We start from the raw sequence: 21249 nt of genomic DNA on the forward strand, positions 1-21249 counted from the left end.
CCAGCCTAGCCAACATGGTGCAACTCTGTCTCTACTAAAAAAATTAGTAGCATGGTGGCGCACGCCTGTAATCCCTGCTACTCCGGAGGCTGAGGCAGGAGAATCGCCCGAACCCAGGGTGGGGCGGAGGTTGCAGTGAGCCAAGATTGCGCCGCTGCACCCCAGCCTGAGTGATAAGAGCGAAAACTCTGTCTCAAAAATAAATGAGGATTGTACAGTGAGGCTAAATGCCAGATGCCTGCGGGTTCCCTACCCCTTCCTGACTGGCCTCATAGTGTCAGGATTCTAGATAACATCCCAGTTCCTCCTCTTCCCATCAGCCACCTCTCCTCTGGGCTGTCAGCTCATCTTCAGTGCTTCATTATCTGGTTGAAGGCCTGCGGTTGCTTTTATTTTCCTGTCACATAGAGTATAGTGCAGTGTCACACATAGTGTGGGATTTTTGTGTTGACTGTGCAGTTTAGAGGTCCCTGTCTTTGCTGAATACTGGAAGTTTGGCTTTTGGATGTTACAGTTTATAATCTGCTGTGTTCTCTCTGAAGATGAGGTTAATGTGAGCATGGAATGTTCTCTGAGTTGCTTCTCCAAGCAGAGAGATATGAGTGCAGGGCCACCCATGCTTACCGTTTCCTTACTGAGGCTCTTAGGATACTTTTGTGAGATATTAATAGCTACTTGTGGCCATGAAATAAAATAATAACTAGCTTCTGGCAACTTTAAATGTCACTTTGACCTCAGTGTGCTCTAAGCAACGTGGGCAGCTTTAGTGGTTTCGAAGCACAAGGATTTGGCCAGGTGTGGTGGCTCACACCTGTAATCTCTGTGCTTTGGGAGGCTGAGGCAGGAGGCTCACTTGAGGTCAGGAGTTCGAGACCAGCCTGGCCAACATGGCAAAACCGTGTCTCTACTTAAAATACAAAAGTTAGCCAGGCGTGTTGGTGGGCACCTGTAATCCCAACTACTCTGGAGGCTGAGGCAGGAGAATCGCTTGAACCCAGTAGGTGGAGGTTGCAGTGAACCAAGACTGCGCCATTGCAGTCCAGCCTGGGTGACAAAGTGAGACTCCATCTAAAACCAACCAACCAACCAACAAAAAAAAACAAGTCAGCTGATTTCTGGCTCTGCATAAGGTTGATGTAGAAGTCAGAACGCCAGATGATTATATAAACTACTCCCATATCTAACCTACATTGCTTACACCTGCACCTCAGTACATTCAGTAGGACACAGGGCTTTTCCCCGGTATTTACAATTCAGTGACGCTGACCCCGGTTATGCCTAGAAGTCACCTCTGGGTCTTATGCTGTGTTGTAGTTGTTAGCCGAGGAGAAAAACATCTCTTCCAAATACGCGGATGAGAGGGACAGAGCCGAGGCAGAAGCCAGGGAGAAGGAAACCAAGGCCCTGTCCCTGGCTCGGGCCCTCGAAGAGGCCTTGGAAGCCAAAGAGGAACTCGAGCGGACCAACAAAATGCTCAAAGCCGAAATGGAAGACCTGGTCAGCTCCAAGGATGACGTGGGCAAGAACGTAAGTGGCTTTGGGTTGTTTTTCTCATCCACGTTTCGCCCGCCCACCCTCTGCGCCGTTCAGCAGTCCATGGGAGGCTAGCTCCTGGCCTTTTTCATAGCGAACTATCATCGCAAATGGAAGGAGGTTTTTGGACTGGTGCAGGGGCTGGGAGGGGCTGAGAATGGCAGTCGAGGACGGTTCTGAGTTGGGGGGCCCGAGGATAAGGCTGGGCTCTGAGCTTTCAGGGGCCATCTTGAGTCCTGGCCATGCATCCTGTGGGAGGCCAACGCCACCTCCCTGACCTCCTGAGGTGCCGCTCACGGTGGGTTTCTCAATCGTCTTCGTGAAGTTGAGTCTCATGGAACGGGGCTGCCTGCTCTGCCGGCAGGTCCATGAGCTGGAGAAGTCCAAGCGGGCCCTGGAGACCCAGATGGAGGAGATGAAGACGCAGCTGGAAGAGCTGGAGGATGAGCTGCAGGCCACAGAGGATGCCAAACTGCGGCTGGAAGTCAACATGCAGGCGCTCAAGGGCCAGTTCGAGAGGGATCTCCAAGCCCGGGACGAGCAGAATGAGGAGAAGAGAAGGCAACTGCAGAGACAGGTGCGTGCTGCCGGGGAGGCCAGCAGAGGGAGGTCGGGTGGCTTTTTTCATTCCTATCACCACCTCTCATGGTCAGTGTGGAAACTTCGTTTTCTTTTTTTTTTTTTTTTTTTTGAAACAAAAGAGTCTCGCTGTGTCATCCAGGCTGGAGTGCAGTGGCATAATCTCAGCTCACTGCAACCTCCATCTCCTGCCTCAGCCTCCCGAGTAGCTTGGATTACAGGCGCATGCCACCATACCCAGCTAATTTTTTTTTTTTTTTTCAGTGGAGATGAGGTTTCACCATGGCCAGGCTGGTCGTGAACTCCTGGCCTCAAGTGATCCATTCTCCTGTTGGCCTCCCAAAGTGCTGGGATCACAGGCATGAACCACCCATGCCCGGCGAGATTCCGTTTTCTCATCTGCGACTGGGGATGAGATGCCCACCTCACAGGGGGGCTGTGCTGGGGAAGGGGTGCAGTGACGTGCTGCCTGCGTGGGCTAAAGGACCTCCCCAGGGGCAAGTGGGGCAGCACACATCTCTCTTCCTCACCCAGCTTCACGAGTATGAGACGGAACTGGAAGATGAGCGAAAGCAACGTACCCTGGCGGCTGCAGCGAAGAAGAAGCTGGAAGGGGACCTGAAAGACCTGGAGCTTCAGGCCGACTCTGCCATCAAGGGGAGGGAGGAAGCCATCAAGCAGCTACGCAAACTGCAGGTGGGTGACACTAGGAGCTTGGGGCATGGGTGGAGGGAGGGCACAGTTCCCCTCAGGCCACCCAAGTCAGCAGAGCAGGCTCCAGGAAGCAAGCCCGCACCTGCCATTGGTGTGGGTTCAGCTGGGGTTTTTCTGGCACCATTCAGGTTTTGGTGGCTGTCTCCTGCCCTGGGTAGGGCAGCATTATTAGATATTTGGCCACTGCCCTCAGATCACATCAGGGGCTCGGCTTCTCAGGCAGGTCTGTGGAGCCCACCCAGAATGGTGCTCCCAGCCCGCCACCAGCCACCTGGAACCGAGGGCCATGCTCGTGCAATGGGAACTTCTTTGTGGTCAACTGCAGAAAATCCAAGGGGTGGGTGTGCAAAGCCGAATTGGGCAGCAGAACTTGGGGGAGTAAAGACATCTGAGCTTGTCCTTCCTGTTGACTCATGCAGGCTCAGATGAAGGACTTTCAAAGAGAGCTGGAAGATGCCCGTGCCTCCAGAGATGAGATCTTTGCCACAGCCAAAGAGAATGAGAAGAAAGCCAAGAGCTTGGAAGCAGACCTCATGCAGCTCCAAGAGGTAAAGCCCTGCCTTGCTAGGAGAGCCTCAGATGCGGGTGCCATGGTAGCACCCCTTGGCAGCTCCAGTCAGTGCCTTCCCAGATTTCATTTCGTCCTGCTGTGGGGTCCACCTGTCTAGAAAGACACATGCTCCCCCTCCTCTATGTATTCATGAGGCCTCCACTGACCTCAGAGGAAGAACATGTACTTTCGAGGGTGGCTGAGGAGGCAGGGTGGACTCTCGGTGGGGCTTGACCTCTCCCTGGCAGACAACAGGCTTCCTACCTCCCACCTAGGACCTCGCCGCAGCTGAGAGGGCTCGCAAACAGGCGGACCTCGAGAAGGAGGAACTGGCAGAGGAGCTGGCCAGTAGCCTGTCGGGAAGGTAGGAAACTGAATGGAGGAAAAGGGCTCTGAAGCAGAGGATAGGGGGAGAGGCAGCATCCTCGACCCCCATTTTATTTTTTAAATTTTTTCAAGACAGAGTTTCATTCTGTCACCCAGGCTGGAGGGCAGTAGCACAGCCTTGGCTCACTGCAACCTCCACCTTCCGGATTTAAGCAATTCTCCTGCCTCAGCCTTCCGAGTAGCTGAGACTACAGGTGTGCACCACCGTGCCTGGCTAACTTTTATATTGTTAGTAGAGGTGGGGTTTCACCGTGTTGGCCAGGCTAGTCTTGAACTCCTGACCTTAGGTGATCCTCCTACCTTGGCCTCCCAAAGTGCTGTGATTACAGGTGTGAGCCACCATGCCTGGCCCTGGACCCCCATTTCATTTGTCAGCTGCTGCTGACAAAGCGTCCTCTGAGACTGGGGACAGACCCATGGTGGTTAGGTTTTCCCTCAGCGCTTTCATGCCTCTGTTTGGGGGTGTGGCTGCTTTCATTCATTCCCAATAAGTAGCTGGGTGGGTGGAAGGGGAGGCCAAGAAGAGTCAGGGAGGAGTGTGCTGGTCCTCATCCCAATCCCAGCTTCGCTGACACGGACCCGGGCCGAGTCCCAGCCGTCCACTTCCTAGCTGTGTAACTACAGATGAGTCTTCTAATCTTCTCCAAGCCTCAGTTTCCCCCATTAGATGATGAGGGCAATCCCCCTGAGGCATCACTCCAAGGAGGGGGCATCTTCTAAGCCAGAGGAGGGTAGAGGCCCCCACCATGGCTGCCCTTCCCCCAGGAACGCACTCCAGGACGAGAAGCGCCGCCTGGAGGCCCGGATCGCCCAGCTGGAGGAAGAGCTGGAGGAGGAGCAGGGCAACATGGAGGCCATGAGCGACCGGGTCCGCAAAGCCACACAGCAGGTGAGGGCCGCCTGGACACCACAGTCTCGCTGCCTACTGTCTCTCCTGCAGCAGGATCCTGCACCAGTCAACATATGCGTGGCGGCTTCCTGTGTGCAGGCCCTGGATTGAGGGACAAGAGGGTGGTGGGGCCTGAGAGTAGAGATCAAGGGCCCTTACACCAGTGCCCAGACTGCTGTCTTCAGAATACCCCTCTCCACGCTGCAGTGTCCCATTTTCCAGCCATGGCGTGTCTGGCTCCCTGTACCTCACGGCCATACCTGGAGTCCCGGCCTTGGGACGCTCTTTCATTGTGTTTCCCCCCAGCTGAAGCTCTGACCTTATCCAGTGAGCCCTTGGTGATGTCACTGAGCACCAGTTCCGGTGGGCACTAGGGACCATCCTGTGACCTGCAGCCCCTTGTGGTGTAGGGTGAACAGGCATCATTCTCCAGGCGACTCCAGGACAGAGAAAGCAAGGGACAAGTCACTCGCTCAGGCTGGGTGGCACTGTGACACTTGTGGAAGCACCTCTTTTTTTGGAGACAGGGTCTCACTCTGTTGCCCAGGCTGGAGTGCAGTGATGCAATCTTGGCTCACTGCAACCTCTGCCTCCCAAGTTCAAGGGATTCTCCTGCTTCAGCCTCCCAAGTAGCTGGGACTACAGGCGCATGCCACCACTGCCCAGCTAATTTTTGTATTTTTAATAGAGATGGGGTTTCACCATGTTGGCCAGGCAGGTCTCGAACTCCTGACCTCAAGTCATCTGCCTGCCTCTGCTTCCAAAAGTGCTGGGATTACAGGCGTGCGCCACCACGCCCGGCCTGGAAGAAGCTCTTGAGTGGAGTTTTACAGGATGAAGGACAGGAGGACAGGGCACCTGGTATCAAGGGACTCGTGCAGAGGCCAAACAAGGCTGGAGGCAGCAGGAAGAGGTGCATGGTCCTGGCTTCCCTGAGTCCACCTCACAGCCTTCACTCTCCTCCCCAGGCTGAGCAGCTCAGCAACGAGCTGGCCACGGAGCGCAGCACGGCCCAGAAGAATGAGAGTGCCCGGCAGCAGCTCGAGCGGCAGAACAAGGAGCTCAGGAGCAAGCTCCAGGAGATGGAGGGGGCCGTCAAGTCCAAGTTCAAGTCCACCATCGCGGCGCTGGAGGCCAAGATTGCACAGCTGGAGGAGCAGGTCGAGCAGGAGGCCAGGTATGTGGGTCTGGAGTTCCAAACCCAGTTTGCAGGGGGGTGATGGACAGCAGGGGTCATAGTGAAGTCAGGGAACCTCTTCCAGCATCAGTTCTGGCTTGTAAGAAGCAAGTTCTGTGATGCCCATAGTGCATGTGTGTCGTGAGAACTGAATGTAAACACAGCAAAGTGTCTTGCTGGTGCCTGGGCTAGAGCAAACACCTAAAATGGGAGCTGCTGTTAGCATCTCCATGGTCCTCCTGACATTAACCAGCCTTCCCAGCAGTACATGTGGCTTTTCCAGCCTCTGCGGGGATAGTGTGCTGACAGACCAAAAATCCAACCAGGCTGGACATGGTGGCTCAGGCCTGTAATCCCAGCAATTTGGAAGTCTGAGGCAGGTGGATCGCTTAAGGTCAGGAGTTTGAGACCAGCCTGGCCAACATGGTGAAACCCTGTCTATACCAAAAATTAGCCGGGTGTGGTGGCACATGTCTATAATCCCAGCTACTCAGGAGGCTGAGGCAGGAGAATCACTCGAACGTGACACGTGGAGGTTGCAGTGAGCCGAGATCGTGCCACTGCACTGCAGCCTGGGTGACAGAGTGGGACCCTGCCACACACATACACACATCAAAAAAACCCCCCAAAACAAAAGTCCAACCGGCAACCCATTCAGTGGACACACTGGAAGCCGCCTTAATTATGGGTCAAATGAGGCATATGATCACAGCACATTTCTTACCATTGGATTCTAAGGATTCTCACCCATTCTCTTCTCTTCTAGCAGCTTTTTCAGTAATTCACACGCCCTGCAATGCACCCATTTAAAGTGTACAATTCAAGGGCTATTCATATATTCACAAACATGTAAAATGATCACCACAGTCATTTTGAGAACATTTTCATCAGCTCAAAAAGAAACCCCAGGCTAGATGTGGTAGCTCATGCCCATAATCCCAGCACTTTGGGAGGCTGAGGTAGGTGGGAGCAGCAGCTGAGTCCAGGAGTTCGAGACCAGTCTGGGCAGCATAGCAAGACTTTTTTTTTTTTTTTTTTGAGACATAGTCTCACTCTGTTTCACAGGCTGGAGTGCAGTGGTGCGATCTTGGCTCACTGCAACCTCCGCCTCCTGGGTTCAAGCAATTCTCCCATCTCAGCCTCCCAAGTAGCTGCGACTACAGGTGCATACCACCAGACCCAGCTAATAACTGTATTTTTTAGTAGAGATGGGGTTTCACCATGTTGGCCAGGCTGGTCTTGAACTCCTGACCACAGGTGATCTGCCCACCTCGGCCTCCCAAAGTACTGGGATTACAGGTGTGAGCCACCACGCCTGGCCAGAGACTCCATTTCTATGAAAAACTTTTAAAAAGTCTGGGCATGGTGGTGTACGCCTATAGTCCCAGCTACTTGTGGGAGGCTGAGGTGGGAGGATTGCTTGAGCCAGGAGTTCAAGGCTGCAGTGAACTATGAACTAGGGTAGAGAGCAGGCACTGCAGCACCACTGCACTCCAGCCTGGGTGACAGAGCAAGACCTTGTCTCCTCCCTGCAAAAAAAAAAAAAAAATAGAAACCCCATGCCCTGTAGCCACTCCCTTCAGTCCCTGGCAACCATAATCTACTTTCTGTCTCTATGGATTTATCTATTCTGGACAATTGATATCAATGGAATCACACACTATGTCGTCTGCTATATGTCTTCTTTCACTTGGCAAGAACTCCAGGCTCATCCATGCATTAATACTTTATTCCTTTTCATGGCTGAATACTATTCCACCATCTGACTGATCCTTGGGAGGAGTCCAGATATGCGGCTCAGGGAAGCACTCAACATGCCACCTCCGGGTGACATACCAGCTGCAAGGGGTGCCACCCTCCTCGGAAACCACCTGTTTTCCTTGCTGTTTGCAGAGAGAAACAGGCGGCCACCAAGTCACTGAAGCAGAAAGACAAGAAGCTGAAGGAAGTCTTGCTGCAGGTGGAGGACGAGCGCAAGATGGCCGAGCAGTACAAGGAGCAGGTAGTCCCTGCCGCCCAGCCTCCCCCGAGCCCCCAGCCCCCAGCCGGCCTCCCCTAACCACCCCTCCAACTCTCTGCGACAGGCAGAGAAAGGCAATGCCAGGGTCAAGCAGCTCAAGAGGCAGCTGGAGGAGGCAGAGGAGGAGTCCCAGCGCATCAATGCTAACCGCAGGAAGCTGCAGCGGGAGCTGGATGAGGCCACGGAGAGCAATGAGGCCATGGGCCGCGAGGTGAACGCACTCAAGAGCAAGCTCAGGTGAGGAGCCCGTGGCCCGGTAGGACCGCATCTCTCAGGCCAGAGAAAAGCGCTGGGGGCTCGGGCTCCCTTCGGCCTGCAAATGCCCCCTGTGCCTATAGCCGCCACTCCCTTCTGTGGTTTATTCCTGCTCCTCTTTAATCACTAAGTTTAGTGTGGGCCAGGCACTGAGGCTGGCCCAGATCAGACCAGGGCCCTGCCTGGTAACAGCTTACCTTCTAGTTTAACGATCGACCATCTCCCATCCCATCCTCTGGGTGAGGAAGAGAAAGAGGCTATCCCCACTGTCTCCTCCAGCCCCTCCTTCATTGCATCACTGAGTCTTCACGGCATCCATTGAAGCTGCAACACTGCCCCCTGCCACTTCACCTCCTTCCTGACATGCTCTGCTCCTCCCTTCTCTCCCTCAGCACTGCTGCCATCTGGGCTGCATTATTCTCGGGTATGGGGGCTGTCCAACATTCCCCGTCAGAAGGAAAAAGATCCCTGAAAAGTAGCTGGTGCTTACATTCCTGGCCTCTACCCACCAGCTGCAGAAGCCCCACCACCACCCTGCAATGTGACAACCAAAAATGTCTCTAGATGTTGCCAGAAGTCCTCTAGAGATGGGAGGGTACAATTGCCCCCCGCCCCCCCCCCCCCCCCCCCGCTGAGAATTCCTGCTGTCACTGGAGTGGGGGCTATTTTCTCTCCCATGCCTCTGGTACCTTGGGGGTCCCCCCTGCTCCCAAGGGCTGCTTCCACCACCCTGTCCATCCATCCCAATTGGCTCCCTGAAGGTTTTAGCTCCGGGCTTCCTGTCTCCCACACCACTCCTCACAGTTCTCCATGATTTCAACATCCAGGTGGGTGACACAGCCTCTCGGTTCCTTGACCTTCTGGGTGATCCTGCTGCTTCTACCAGGCTAACCAGTGCTCCTAGGAGCCCTCACTATTTGACCCTCAGGCTTCGCATTGTCTACCTGGCGCCACCTTTCTTTGGCTCTGTCCCCAACGGGGTCTTCACTCCATCAATGCCATCAGTCTCTGACCCAGCTCCAAACCAGCCATCTAGTAACTGCCATCGCACATCCTCAACATCCGGTTCCCCTTCTTGCATTGCTGCAATCATTTGGTGAAAGCACAACCCAAATGAAACTCAACACTTGGCCCAGCACAGGGCTCACAACTATAATCCCAGGACTTTGGGAGGCCAAGGCAGGTGAATCGCTTTGAGCTCAGGAGTTCAAGAGCAGCAAGACTCCATCTCTACAAAAAACAAGCAAACAAAAATCAGCCAGGTGTGATGGCACATGTCTGAAGTCCCAGCTACTCAGGAGGCTGAGGTGGGAGGATTGGTGGGACCCCAGAAGTCAAGGCTGCAGTGAGCCATGATCTAGCCAATGCAGTAGCCCTGGATGACAGAGTGAGACCCTGTCTCAGAAAACCCAAAACCCACTCTCCAGCTTTTCCCACAGAGCAGGCCTTGTTCAGGAGCCCTCCCACACCCCTCCCTCATCTTCTCACTCTCTGCTGCTTTTCACTTTTTCTTTGAACTTATGATCGCTCCTCCCCATTCTCTCAGCTGGGGACCTTACTTCCTACTTAACTCAAAAGCAGAAATGATCACGACACGTGCACAAGCTCACACTGCCTCATCACCCTACCTCCGTGCACCTCTGTACACTTCTTTTTCCATTTCTGTGCTGAACCCTCTGGCACCCACCGAGGCCAACACCTCCATTGGACCCGACCCTGTTGTTCACTCAAGCATATGGCTCCAAAAATCCTTACTTTGCAAGGTTTTCTCTTTCATTTGCTCCATCAGCAAATGGAATAGCCTCTTAGCCCCATGTCTACCTTGCTACCCTTACTACAAAACTGGTTGTGAATGCCGAAACCCTGTGTCTACCAAAAAATATAAAAATTAGCCAGGAGTGGTGGTGCATGCCTGTAGTCCCAGCTACTCAGGAGGCTGAGGCACAAGAATGGCTTAAAACCAGGAGACAGAGGTTGCAGTCCGGCCTGGGTGACAGAGTGAGACTTGGAGAGTGAAACACTGTATGTGAAGAGTTGTTGGTCCCCCTCACCCCGACCCATCACTCTCCCAGAGGCCTCCCATGGGTGACACCAGTGGCCAGAGGTCCCCTGACAGGGCAGCAGCACGTGACGCAGCCCATCATGCCTCTGGCCTAATTCACTTGCTTCCCTGGACTACCCCGACACCATCCATGCCTGCTTGTCCCCCAACCTGTGGGGTTGTCCCTCTTCCTCTCCTGATCCCTCAAAACCTGCTTGCCACCAGACTGCCCAGGTTATCAACTTAGTTCTCTTTTGAGACAGAATCTTGCTCTGTTGCCCAGGCTGGAGTGCAGTAGCACTATCTCAGCTCACTGCAACCTCTGCCTCCTGGTTCAAGCTATTTTTGGCCTATTTTTGTATTTTTAGTAGAGACGGGGTTGCACCATGTTGCCCAGGCTGGTCTTGAACTCCTGACCTTGTGATCCACCTGCCTCGGCCTCCCAAAGTGCTGGGATTACAGGCATGGGCCACTGCACAGCCTTAGTTCTCTTTTCATCTCTCCCCAGCTCTAGGTGAGAGGTCTCAACTAATCTTGGCGCTTCAGAATTCCATCTATATCTAATGACTCCTCAGTTCATCTCTGAGAAGCCCAAGCTTCTTCCTAGAACCTCAGACCACCCTCCCGTTCCCACACGGATATCTAATAGCTTACACCAAACATGCTGCACCCCAAGCCCTGATTCACCCCCAAACTGGCTCCTCTCTCCAGCTCAGCAGCTAAAATGATGAAGTTGCCAACAATTCAGATCACAAACCTTGTGGTCCTTCTTAACATTTTTGTCTCCTGTATACCCCACATCCCATCTATGAGAGAATCTGGTCAACTTTCCCTAAAGAATCCTGCCCAGGCTGGGTGCAGTGGCTCACCCCTTAATCCCAGCACTTTGGGAGGCCAACGCAGGCAGATCACCTGAGGTCAGGAGTTTAAGGCCAGCCTGACCAACATGGTGAAACCCCGTCTCTACTAAAAATACAAAAATTAGCCGAGTGTCATGGGGCACACCTGTAATCCCAGCTACTCGGGAGGCTGAGGCAGGAGAATCGCTTGAACCTGGGAGACAGAGGTTACAGTGAGCCGAGATCACGCCATTGCACTTCAGCCTGGGCGACAGACCAAAACTCGGTCTCAAAAAAAAAATCTCCAATGTCTAGGACAGTACCAGGAAGAGTGAATCTTTATCCCTCGGGTCCTAGATATTTCCCCCGCTTCATTCTCATACCACCACAGCCATGTGCTAAGCCTCTTACTACCTTTAATACGGATGATTTGATCTTTTAACAGTTTTAATCACGCAAGAATATAATTGCAAGTAAATATACCTCCTCTACATTTTTAAACCAGCATCACCTCTATCAACTGGTTACAATAAAATTAATACGATAAAAATAGTATCAAGTTCAATATCTAGCTGTTGTGGCCACAACTTGATCACCAAGACCTGAAGGCTACTTCTCCGTTAAAAAGGGAGTGACAACAGCCATTAGCACCAAATAGACTCTGACACCATAATTAGACCTGTTTAAAGAGAGGTGGAAAGGAAATGACTTTCTCAGGGTCCAGTTCAGTTAGCGGATGGCATTCCCGGAAGCCATCTGAAATCACCTCTAGAGTTTGGGGACCACTGCGTGAGACAGGGAAAAGTCCAAAGCCCTCTGAGAAGGGGAAGAGAGCAGCTGGTGCAGGGCACCAAGCCTTCAGGGAACAGCCCCACTTGCTGCATGGGGAGGGCTTGTTCGTCCCCCATGGATAGGAGAGAAACCGGGCCCAGGCTCCCAAAGTATAGCAGGGGCCTGGAAGCATCTCCCAGGGTTGAGGGGTCAGTGGAGGAGAGCTGTTCTCCCTGTGAAGACTCCTAGGGGCAAAGCGCAGTGGCTCACGCCTGTAATTCCAGCACTTTGGGAGGCCGAGGTGGGCTGATCACCTGAGGTCAGGAGTTTGAGACCAGCCTGGCCAACATGGTGAAACCCCATCTCTACGAAAAACACAAAAATCAGCTTGGCGTGGTGGCAGATGCCTGTAATCCCAGCTACTCGGGAGGCTGAGGCATGAGACTCCTGTGGAGGCTGCAGTGAGCCAAGATCACACTATACTCCAGCCTTTAGAGCAAGACTCTGTCTCCAAAAAAAACCCTCAGATGTGCTCTGCTGGCAACCGGTCCCCCTGCCTCTCCTGAGTGGCTGGGCTGAGTGATGGGGACACAGCCGCTCTGACTCTCTACCCCACTGTCTCTGCTTCCCTTTCTCAGGCCCAGTGATTTTTTTTCTTTTTATTTATTTTTAGACGGAGTCTAGCTCTGTTGCCAGGCTGGAGTGCAGTGGCGCAATCTCGGCTCACTGCAACCTCTGCCTCCCGGGTTCAAGCAATTCTCCTGCCTCAGCCTCCCAAGTAGCTGAGATTACAGGTGCGTGCCACCACACCCGGCTAATTTTTCTATTTTTAGTAGAGACAAGGTTTCACCACATTGGCTGGGATGGTCTCGATCTCATGACCTCATGATCCACCCGCCTCGGTCTCCCAAAGTGCTGGGGTTATAGGCGTGAGCCACCACGCCCAGCCGGCCCAGTGATTCTTTAGCACACACTGGACATCTCCTGTGGGTTCTGCCCCAGACACTTGAGACTTCTTGGGCAGCCAAGGACAGAGTGGAACAAAAAGACCATTTTTGCCAGTTCCAACACGAATACACACATAATGCAGGTGGAAGGTCTGTCCTGCCTTCTGCATCTTTTAGGTGCACAAAAACATAAAATCGGGCACTAGAGCCCTGAGGGAGGTTGGTAAGCATGCCTGGCTCCTCAGCCAAGAAGGAACTGCAGTGCAAGTTTCACCAAGTTTTATCAGCCAGACACCTCTCAACACAATCCCTCTCTAAAGCCAGTCCCACTTATCTACCACTTGCTACACTGCCAGTTACCTCCGACAAGAGCTGCACAAGGCCTCCCCCTCTCCTCTCTTGCTAGAGGCCCGAAAGCTAATGAAAAGCAACTAATCATAAATCGAGGGAGAGGCGGCTGCAGGTTCCTTGCCTGGGACTTCATGACTTCTGTTCAGACACTGATTTTTCAAACCAGCTTGCTCAAATGCTTTTACTTCCCTGAACCGGTATGCAATCATGGGATTTACAGGGGGTTCTTAAAAGTAGATCTAAAGGACAGACATTTTCCTTTCCATTTAAAAAACTGGGCCGGGTGCAGTGGCTCACACCTGTAATCCCAGCTCTTTGGGAGGCCAAGGTGGGTGGATGGATCACTTGAGGTCAGGAGTTCGAGACCAGCATGGCCAACATGGTAAAACTCTGTCTCTACTAAAAATACAAAAATGAGCCGGCCACGGTGGTGCATGCCTGTAATCCCAGCTACTCGGGAGGCCGAGACAGGAGAATCGCTTGAACCCGGGAGGCAGAGGTTGCAGTGAGCAGAGATAGATCATGCCACTGCACTCCATCCTGGGTGACAGAGTATCAAAAAACTGCTTATCCTTTCATGTACCAGCCTCACCAAGGGCTCTTGGCGTCAAATCATTCACTGCAAGGTTGACTTAAGGGTGCCTTTAATGCCAGGTGCAGTGGTTCATGCCTGTAATCCCAAATCCCAGCACTTTGGGAGGCCAAGGCAGGAGGATCACTTGACATCAGGAGTTCGAGACAAGCCTGGCCAACATAGTGCAACCCAATCTATCCTAAAAATACAAAAATTAGCCAAGCATGTGGGGCACGCCTGTAATCCCAGCTACCCGGGAGGCTGAGGCAAGGGGATCGCTTGAATCTGGGACGTAGAGGTTGCAGTGAGCCAAGATCGCACCCCTGCACTCCAGCCTGGGTGACAGAGTGAGACTCCGTCTCAAAGAGTGCCTTTAATTATTAAATAGAAGCAAATGTGTTTAACAATGAAGAATATACTTAACCAGGCTCCTCCTTGTTTGCTGATGGTAACCTCCGGGGATTCTCTGTTTCAGAGGGCCCCCCCCACAGGAAACTTCGCAGTGATGCATCAGGTATCATGCCTTCAGCTTCGCAGCTGTGTGTTGTCTCAGTATCCATTTCCTTTCTGCCCAGTGCGCCCCTCTGCCCACCCTGATTTTTAAGCCCTTGCACATTTCCATGAGATTCCTGCAAAATCTGAAGGCTTGGATATCTTTGTGCAACGCTGTCTTTCATTGAAACCAAGATCACGATGACAAATAGACCTCATCTCTTGACCGTCCCTCCTGCCTCTGGGCAGCACATGTGACGTGACACCCAACAGTGTGCGTGCGCCCTTATCACTGCATCTTGACGAGATGTCAGAGGCTGTGTGTGTGTCTTGGATTTTTCTTCCTTTCATGCCAAAAGCCACTCTTACATGGTTAGGGCACTCAGCAGTGCTGTCCTCCCTTGTCCCGTGAAGACACTGCACTGAGTGAATATGACAGTTCCACTATCTGGGCACATTCCTGGAGAATGTACTTGGCTTCTAGTTGGCTGGTCTGGGTCACAAGTCAGAAATCACAAAGTTCACGGTAACTGCGGCGCGGCAATCAGTCCTCCCACGATTCAGCTTTCACAGGCTTGTCTGCGAAGGAAATGAGCTCACTGCGATGTCTGACAAATGCCGGGGGCTGCACGTGGCTTGAGTGATGTCTAGCTACAAACTGCATTTTCAGCACACAGGGTGGAAGCTGACCACCGCAAAGCCAAGCAGTCTTGGCAGAGCCTTTTCTGGAGGCTTCAAGGGCATGTACATGCTCAGGAACTGTGGAATGGATACCCAAGACTCAAGCATGCACACAGCGTCCTTCCCAAGAAAGCACGAAGAGGTCTCTGCTTCTCTGGGATTTTGCCTTTTTTTTTTTTTTTTTTTTTTGAGACGGGTCTCCCTCTGTCTCCCAGGCTGGAGTGCAATGGCACAATCTTGGCTCACTGCAACCTCCACCTCCCAGGTTCAAGCGATTCTCCTACCTCAGCCTTCTGAGTAGCTGGGATTACAGGCTCCCGCCACCTCGCTCAGCTAATTTTTGTATTTTTATTAGAGACAGGATATCACCATGTTGGCCAGGCTGGTCTCAAACTCCTGACTTCAGGTGATCCGCGTGCCTTGGTCTCCCCAAATGCTGGGATTACAGGCATGATGAACAACTTTTCACAGGTGAAGTTAGGCCATGTGGATCTGACTTCACCTCACGGAGAGGCCAAACCAACCCTCATTTGTGTCCATCTTCATTTTTGGAGAATATCAGCTTTGCTGTCACTACCGAAATACTTAAAGCCCAGGGTGAGGTCTTGTTAAGAGCCAGTTTTGTGGGGGAGCAGATGAGTTTCTGGGACACTTCAAGCAGCTCTCCTACCAGCTGATTGGGATCATAGGATAAGCCAAATTCCAGGGTTGGCTGAAGTGCAGGATCCACCGGTCAGTGGGAAACTGAGTCCTTGCAAACTAGCAGGTGCTTACACTCAAGATGATTCCCGAGGCCTTGGATAAGCTGAGTCTACGAATAGAATCCAAATGCTAGGCCAGGCGCAGTGGGTCATGCCTATAATCCCAGCACTTTGGGAGGCCGAGGCGGGCAGATAACTTGAGGTCAGGACCAGCCTGGCCAACAAGGTAAAACCCCGTCTCTCCTAAAAATACAAAAATTAGCCAGGAGTGGTGGCACATGTCCGTAGCCCCAGTTACTTGGAGGGCTGAGGCAGGAGAATTGCTTGAACCTGGGAGGCAGAGGCTACAGTGAGCCAAGATCACGCCACTGCACTCCAGCCTGGGCAACACAGCAAGACTCCATTTCAAAAAAAAAATTCCAGATTCTCCAGGATCAGACCCTTTAAGAAAACCTTTAGAGGGGTCCCTTAGTTCCTGTAACAGGTATAGTTGGTGTCAACCTTGGTCTAGGATTTGAAACCAGTTCCGAGAAAAGCACTTCAGCCAAAACAGTATCTTGCAGGCTGACAGCCAAGCAAGGAGCTTCCAATGGTCCAGGGCACAATGTATTTCTTAGGTCAAGGGAGCAAATTTGTCCATTAAGCTTTTCCAGTTAGCAAATAGACTCTTCCAAGAGCCAAAAAGAGAGTGCCTACAGCACTGATGTGGAGGTTAGGGACTACTTCCCAGCTCATCAGGTTTTTTTTTTTTTTTTTTTTGGAGACAGTCTTGCTGTCTCCCAGGCTGCAGTGCAGTGGCACAATGTCAGCTCACTGCAGCCTTTGCCTCCTGGGTTCAAGCAATTCTTCTGCCTCAGCTTCCTAACTGGGATTCCAGGCGCCCGCCACCACGCCCGGCTAATTTTGTATTTTTAGTAGAGATGGGGTTTCACCACGTTGGCCAGGATGGTCTCGAACAACTGACCTCACAAGTGATCCGCCCGCCTCGGCCTCCCGAAGTGCTGGGATTACAGGCATGAGCCGCCGCACCTGGCCAGCCCATCAGGTGTTGAACCTGGAGTTAAAATTGTGAGGAAGAGAGCTGTGTGGGGAGCATACAGGGAAAGGTCAAACTGCTGCTCCTCTGTGCTGAATTTGGGGATCCTTCTGAGTCAAGTGCTTGGAAAACAGTGCTAAAAAAGAAAAAGACTTAAGGGTCACGTCTAGAGAGAGAAGGATGGCGAGTTCTCTAGTAGGGCCGCCAAGTCCAGAAGCTTCTTTGTGAAGCTGGGCTAGGAGTGTTTACTTTGGAGTGGCTGCAGCTGTAAGTATTTATTCCTGATCGCTGCACTGTGGGAAGCCCCATCCTTTACAGCCAGGTGGGCTTTCCCAGCGGGGGTCTCTCCCATCCTCTGTCAACAAAATGGTCATTTGGGAGTTCCTCTTCTCAGCGATCATGAATCCCTGGGCCTTGTTTTTTTTTTTTTTTTTTTTTTTTTTTTTTGAGACGGAGTCACGCCCTGTCGCCCAGGCTGGAGTGCAGTGGCATGATCTCGGCTCACTGCAAGCTCTGCCTCCCAGGTTCAAGCCATTCTCCTGCCTCAGCCTCCCAAGCAGCTGGGACTACAGGCACCCGCCACCACGCCCAGCTAATTTTTTGTATTTTTAGTATAGATTGGGTTTCACCATGTTAGCCAGGATAGTCTCGATCTCCTGACCTCATGATCCGCCTGCCTCAGCCTCCCAAAGTGCTGGGATTACAGGTGTGAGCCACTGCGCCCAGCCGAGTTGTTTCTTTTGACTAAAGAATTGGTCACTAAGTTGTGTTCATCCTTGTGGCTTCTTGTCCAACCCTTGCATGGGGAGCCAAAGTCTGCTTTCTTCTTTGATGTCCTAAAATAAGACCTGTCATCTGATTCAGGTCAAACAGGGCCAGATGGCCAGAACCCAACATGATTATTTGTTGCAGTCGCTGAAAAGAGTTAAGTGCTTCTTCCTAACAGTGAAGGTCGGCAGCAGGCGGATCTGATTTTTCCTTCTTCTGCCCACTCTCTTCCTCCTACCCAAAGTGTCCCCTCACGTGACCAGCCCTTCCTGTGAAGTCGAGGTGATAAACTCAAGAGAACCAGGGCAGAGAGGAGATGGGAGCAGTAAGGACAGAGAGGCGTATCCTACTGGCTGGAGCTAAAATCTACCTCGGAGGTCAGGTGTACTGGCACACACCTGTAATCCCAACACTTTGAGAGGCTAAGACAGGTGGATCGTTTGAGGCCAGGAGTTCAAGACCAGCCCGGGTCACATGGCAAAATCCCATCTCTGCTAAAAATACAAAAATTAGCCAGGCGTGGCAGTGTGCACATGCATGTAGTCCCAGCTACTCAAGGCTGAGGCTCAAGGATTGCTGGAACTCAGAAGGCAGAGGTTGCAGTGAGCCAAGATCATGCCACTGCACTCCAGCCTGGGTGACAGAGACTCTTGTCTTTAAAAAAAATTTTTTTTTTAATCCACCTTGGAGGCCAGGTATGGTGGCCCACGCCTATAATGTCAGCACTTTGGGAGGCCAAGGGAGGAGCATTGCTTGAGCTCAGAAGTTCAAGACCAGCCTGGGCAACAATATTAAGACCTCATCTCAATTTAATAAAATAATCCACCTTGGATTAACACGTATAATTTCCTTTTCTAATATTCATTGGGCACCTGTTTTATGCCATGTGCAGTGTGTTCCACGGTCAGCAAAACAGATGCAGCAGTCCTTGCAGTGGGGAAAACTCAGTCCATGAACATCCACACCAGCAGAGGGTGCTGTCTCGCCTTTTAACCAGGGAGCCCCTCTGTGTTCCTCACCACCTCCCCTCTCAAGGCTGCCTTTGTCCATTTCACCTTCTTCCAATTCAAACCTTGAAAACTCACCTCTAAGGCGAATGGGGGTGAGGAGATACAGAAGAAAAACAGTATGTTCCCTCTTCATCTCTGCCCCATGGGCTATGAATAAAGTCAGAAGACAAAATCCCCTACTTGCTTTTTGGTTTTTTTTTTTCCTATTCTAAATCAAAGACCACAGCAGACCAGAATCCTGTGGATTCTCAAATGACCAAGCCTGACATATTTAAAAGCAGATCGTCTTGCTTTGAAAAACCTTCTCTACTCCTCACAACCAATTTCAGCTGATTAAATTCAATCACTTATGCTTTAAGACTGGCCAGGATTTGTTGACTTCAACTTGAACATCTGCATCTTATTTGTGCCGTGTGTGTGTTTTCTGCCATAAAAAAATAGACTTATATTGCAATAGGACTATAGCTACAAGTTTAAAACAGATTTATAAAAAATCTATCCCAACCATGAAGATTTCTTTGCTAAAGAAATGTGTTTTCTTACAACCCACAGGCGAGGAAACGAGACCTCTTTCGTTCCTTCTAGAAGGTCTGGAGGACGCAGAGTTATTGAAAATGCAGATGGTTCCGAGGAGGAAACGGACACTCGAGATGCAGACTTCAATGGAACCAAGGCCAGTGAATAAGCAATCTAGAGTTTTGCACCACGGCAAGAAAAACCAAAAACAACAACAAAAAAAATACAAACCCAGAACAAAGCAAAACCCAGCAGACTGTTACTTAGCATTGTCTAAATCCATTCTCAAATTCCAAACATCACAGACACCCCTCACACAAGGAATATAAAAACCACCACCCTCCAGCCTGGGCAACGTAGTAAAACCTCATCTATACAAGAATTTAAAAATAAGCTGGGCATGGTGGTACATGCCTATGGTCCCAGCTACTAGGGAGGCTGAGCCAGGAGGATTGCTCCAGCCCAGGAGTTCGAGGCTGCAGTGAGCTATAATTGCATCATTGCACTCCAGCCTGGGCAACAGAGACCCTGTCTCAACCACCACCACCCCCACTACCCCTGTATTCAAGGTATAAATTGAAGTTTGTATGATATAAGAGACGAGAAAAACCCAACAGGAAACACAGACACATCCTCCAGTTCTATCAATGGATTGTGCAGACATTTGAGTTTTTAGAAAAACATATCCACAGTAACCGGTCCCTGGCAATTCTGTTTACATGAAATGGGGAGAAAGTCACCGAAATGGGTGCCACCGGCCCCCCCTCCCAATTCATTCCCTAATCTACGAACCTTTCCAACTTCTCATATCAGGCCTTTGAGAATTCTTTCCCCACTCTCCTGGTTTCCACACCTCAGACACGCACAGTTCACCAAGTGCCTTCTGTAGTCACATGAATTGAAAAGGAGACGCTGCTCCCACGGAGGGGAGCAGGAGTGCTGCACTGTTTACACCCTGACTGTGCTTAAAAACACTTTCACTAATAAATGGTTATAAATCACAATGTCGTTGGCTTTTCTGTTGAGCTGTTTTCTGTAGAGGAAAAGAAGTTGGGGAAAGCTGGGTTTTGCTTCATCGTCCCAAAGATTCTCTGAAGTCAGGGTTAATTTCATGAATGGAGAAACTGAGGGCTAGAGAGGCGAAATCAATTGCCTACGACCCCACAGCCAGCAAAAGAGCAGAGCAGAGATGCAAAGCGAGACTGTCTAAGGGGGTTATTGGGCTGCTCAGTAGGGAAGGCAGGGGAGACAAGGTGATGTGTGGTCCAAGGGCCACTGCCCCCTGCCCTCAAACATGACTGGGAAGAACATCTTGACTCATCAAAACCAGTATCATATGAAAAATACAGGATTTCCTGGATTTTTTAAGTTAAAACACAAGGTCTTGTCCAATGAGTCAGCAAACACTTTCCACAAAAGGTCAGATGGTGGCTGGGTACAGTGGCTCACACCTGGAATCTCAGCACTTTGGGAGGCTGAGATGGGAAAATCACTTGAGGCCAGGAGTTGGAGGCCAGCCTGGCCGAAAGAGACCCCCGTCTCTATAAAAAAAAAAAAAAAAAAAAAAAGAAGAAAGGTGTTTTTTATTTTTTGTTAGTAAGCCAGGCAGGATAGTGCACACCTGTACTCCCAACCTCTTGGAAGGCTAAGGCAGGAGGATCGTGTGAGCCAGGAGTTCGAGGCTGCAGTGAGCTATGATCATGCCACTGCACTGCAGCCCAGGTAACAGTAACACCACCACCACCACCCAGCCAGATAGTATTTTAGCCTTTACAGGCTACATATGGTCTTGCCGAATATTCACCTTCTTTAAAACAACCCTTAAAAACATAAGAAATCATTCTTAGAGTAAGGGCCATAAAAACAAGCTGTAGGCCCTATCTTTCTTTCAGCTTGAGTGTTTTAGACAGACATACCTGCAAAGGCTCTGTTCAACACAAACGATGCCGTATACCACCAACTCCATGGGATCAGACAGATTTGGGAGACAGGAAACATGGAAACGAAGGACTCCACCTTGTGACCAGATGCTAATATGCCTTGAATGACACACAAACACATCCCGGGTACATTTCTAAAAACCTGGCTTGAATAGAAACTTTTTTAAAGACTTTTTCATATTTTATATAACTTGGTTAAAAAAAGTTTTTCACCACTCTATGGGAAAACATTAAAGTACAAACATACAAAGCCTCTTTGACCAGCAGCCCAAACAAGTTCAACATTCGTTTCTCTTGATTTTATTGATCTTTTAAAAAAATAAAAGGACATCTTTTGTGGATACAGGTTAGGATGTTTCTAGGGTAAGAAACCCACCATCGCAGCTTAATTCTCTGCGGAATTTCAGTAGCACTTGGAAAGTTCTGTTTTCAACCTGAAATTTTTGCTGTTCTTCCAGAAAATAACTTAGTAACAAAA

General features: G+C 51.0%; 1 protein-coding gene across 5 annotated transcripts in view; it reads left to right on the plus strand.

The window, feature by feature from the left end:
* The window catches only part of MYH11 (myosin heavy chain 11), a 155982-nt gene extending 136476 nt beyond the window's left edge, over nucleotides 1–19506 (plus strand). For 2 of the 5 annotated variants that reach the window (XM_030798025.1, XM_030798024.1), the window contains 11 exons: nucleotides 1315–1527; nucleotides 1898–2110; nucleotides 2647–2808; nucleotides 3246–3374; nucleotides 3652–3740; nucleotides 4529–4652; nucleotides 5621–5829; nucleotides 7723–7831; nucleotides 7914–8086; nucleotides 14103–14141; nucleotides 18868–19506. In XM_030798025.1, coding sequence (XP_030653885.1) covers nucleotides 1315–1527; nucleotides 1898–2110; nucleotides 2647–2808; nucleotides 3246–3374; nucleotides 3652–3740; nucleotides 4529–4652; nucleotides 5621–5829; nucleotides 7723–7831; nucleotides 7914–8086; nucleotides 14103–14133 — 1452 coding nt within the window. In that variant the 3' untranslated portion in view covers nucleotides 14134–14141; nucleotides 18868–19506. Of the gene's footprint in view, nucleotides 1–1314; nucleotides 1528–1897; nucleotides 2111–2646; nucleotides 2809–3245; nucleotides 3375–3651; nucleotides 3741–4528; nucleotides 4653–5620; nucleotides 5830–7722; nucleotides 7832–7913; nucleotides 8091–14102; nucleotides 14142–18867 lie in introns of those variants that run through there. The other 3 variants (XM_030798022.1, XM_030798023.1, XM_030798026.1) reach the window with 2 other exon arrangements.
* Nucleotides 19507–21249: the final 1743 nt, after the last annotated feature.

The sequence above is a fragment of the Nomascus leucogenys genome, chromosome 18 (assembly GCF_006542625.1).
Source record: "Nomascus leucogenys isolate Asia chromosome 18, Asia_NLE_v1, whole genome shotgun sequence".
Lineage (NCBI taxonomy): Eukaryota > Metazoa > Chordata > Mammalia > Primates > Hylobatidae > Nomascus > Nomascus leucogenys.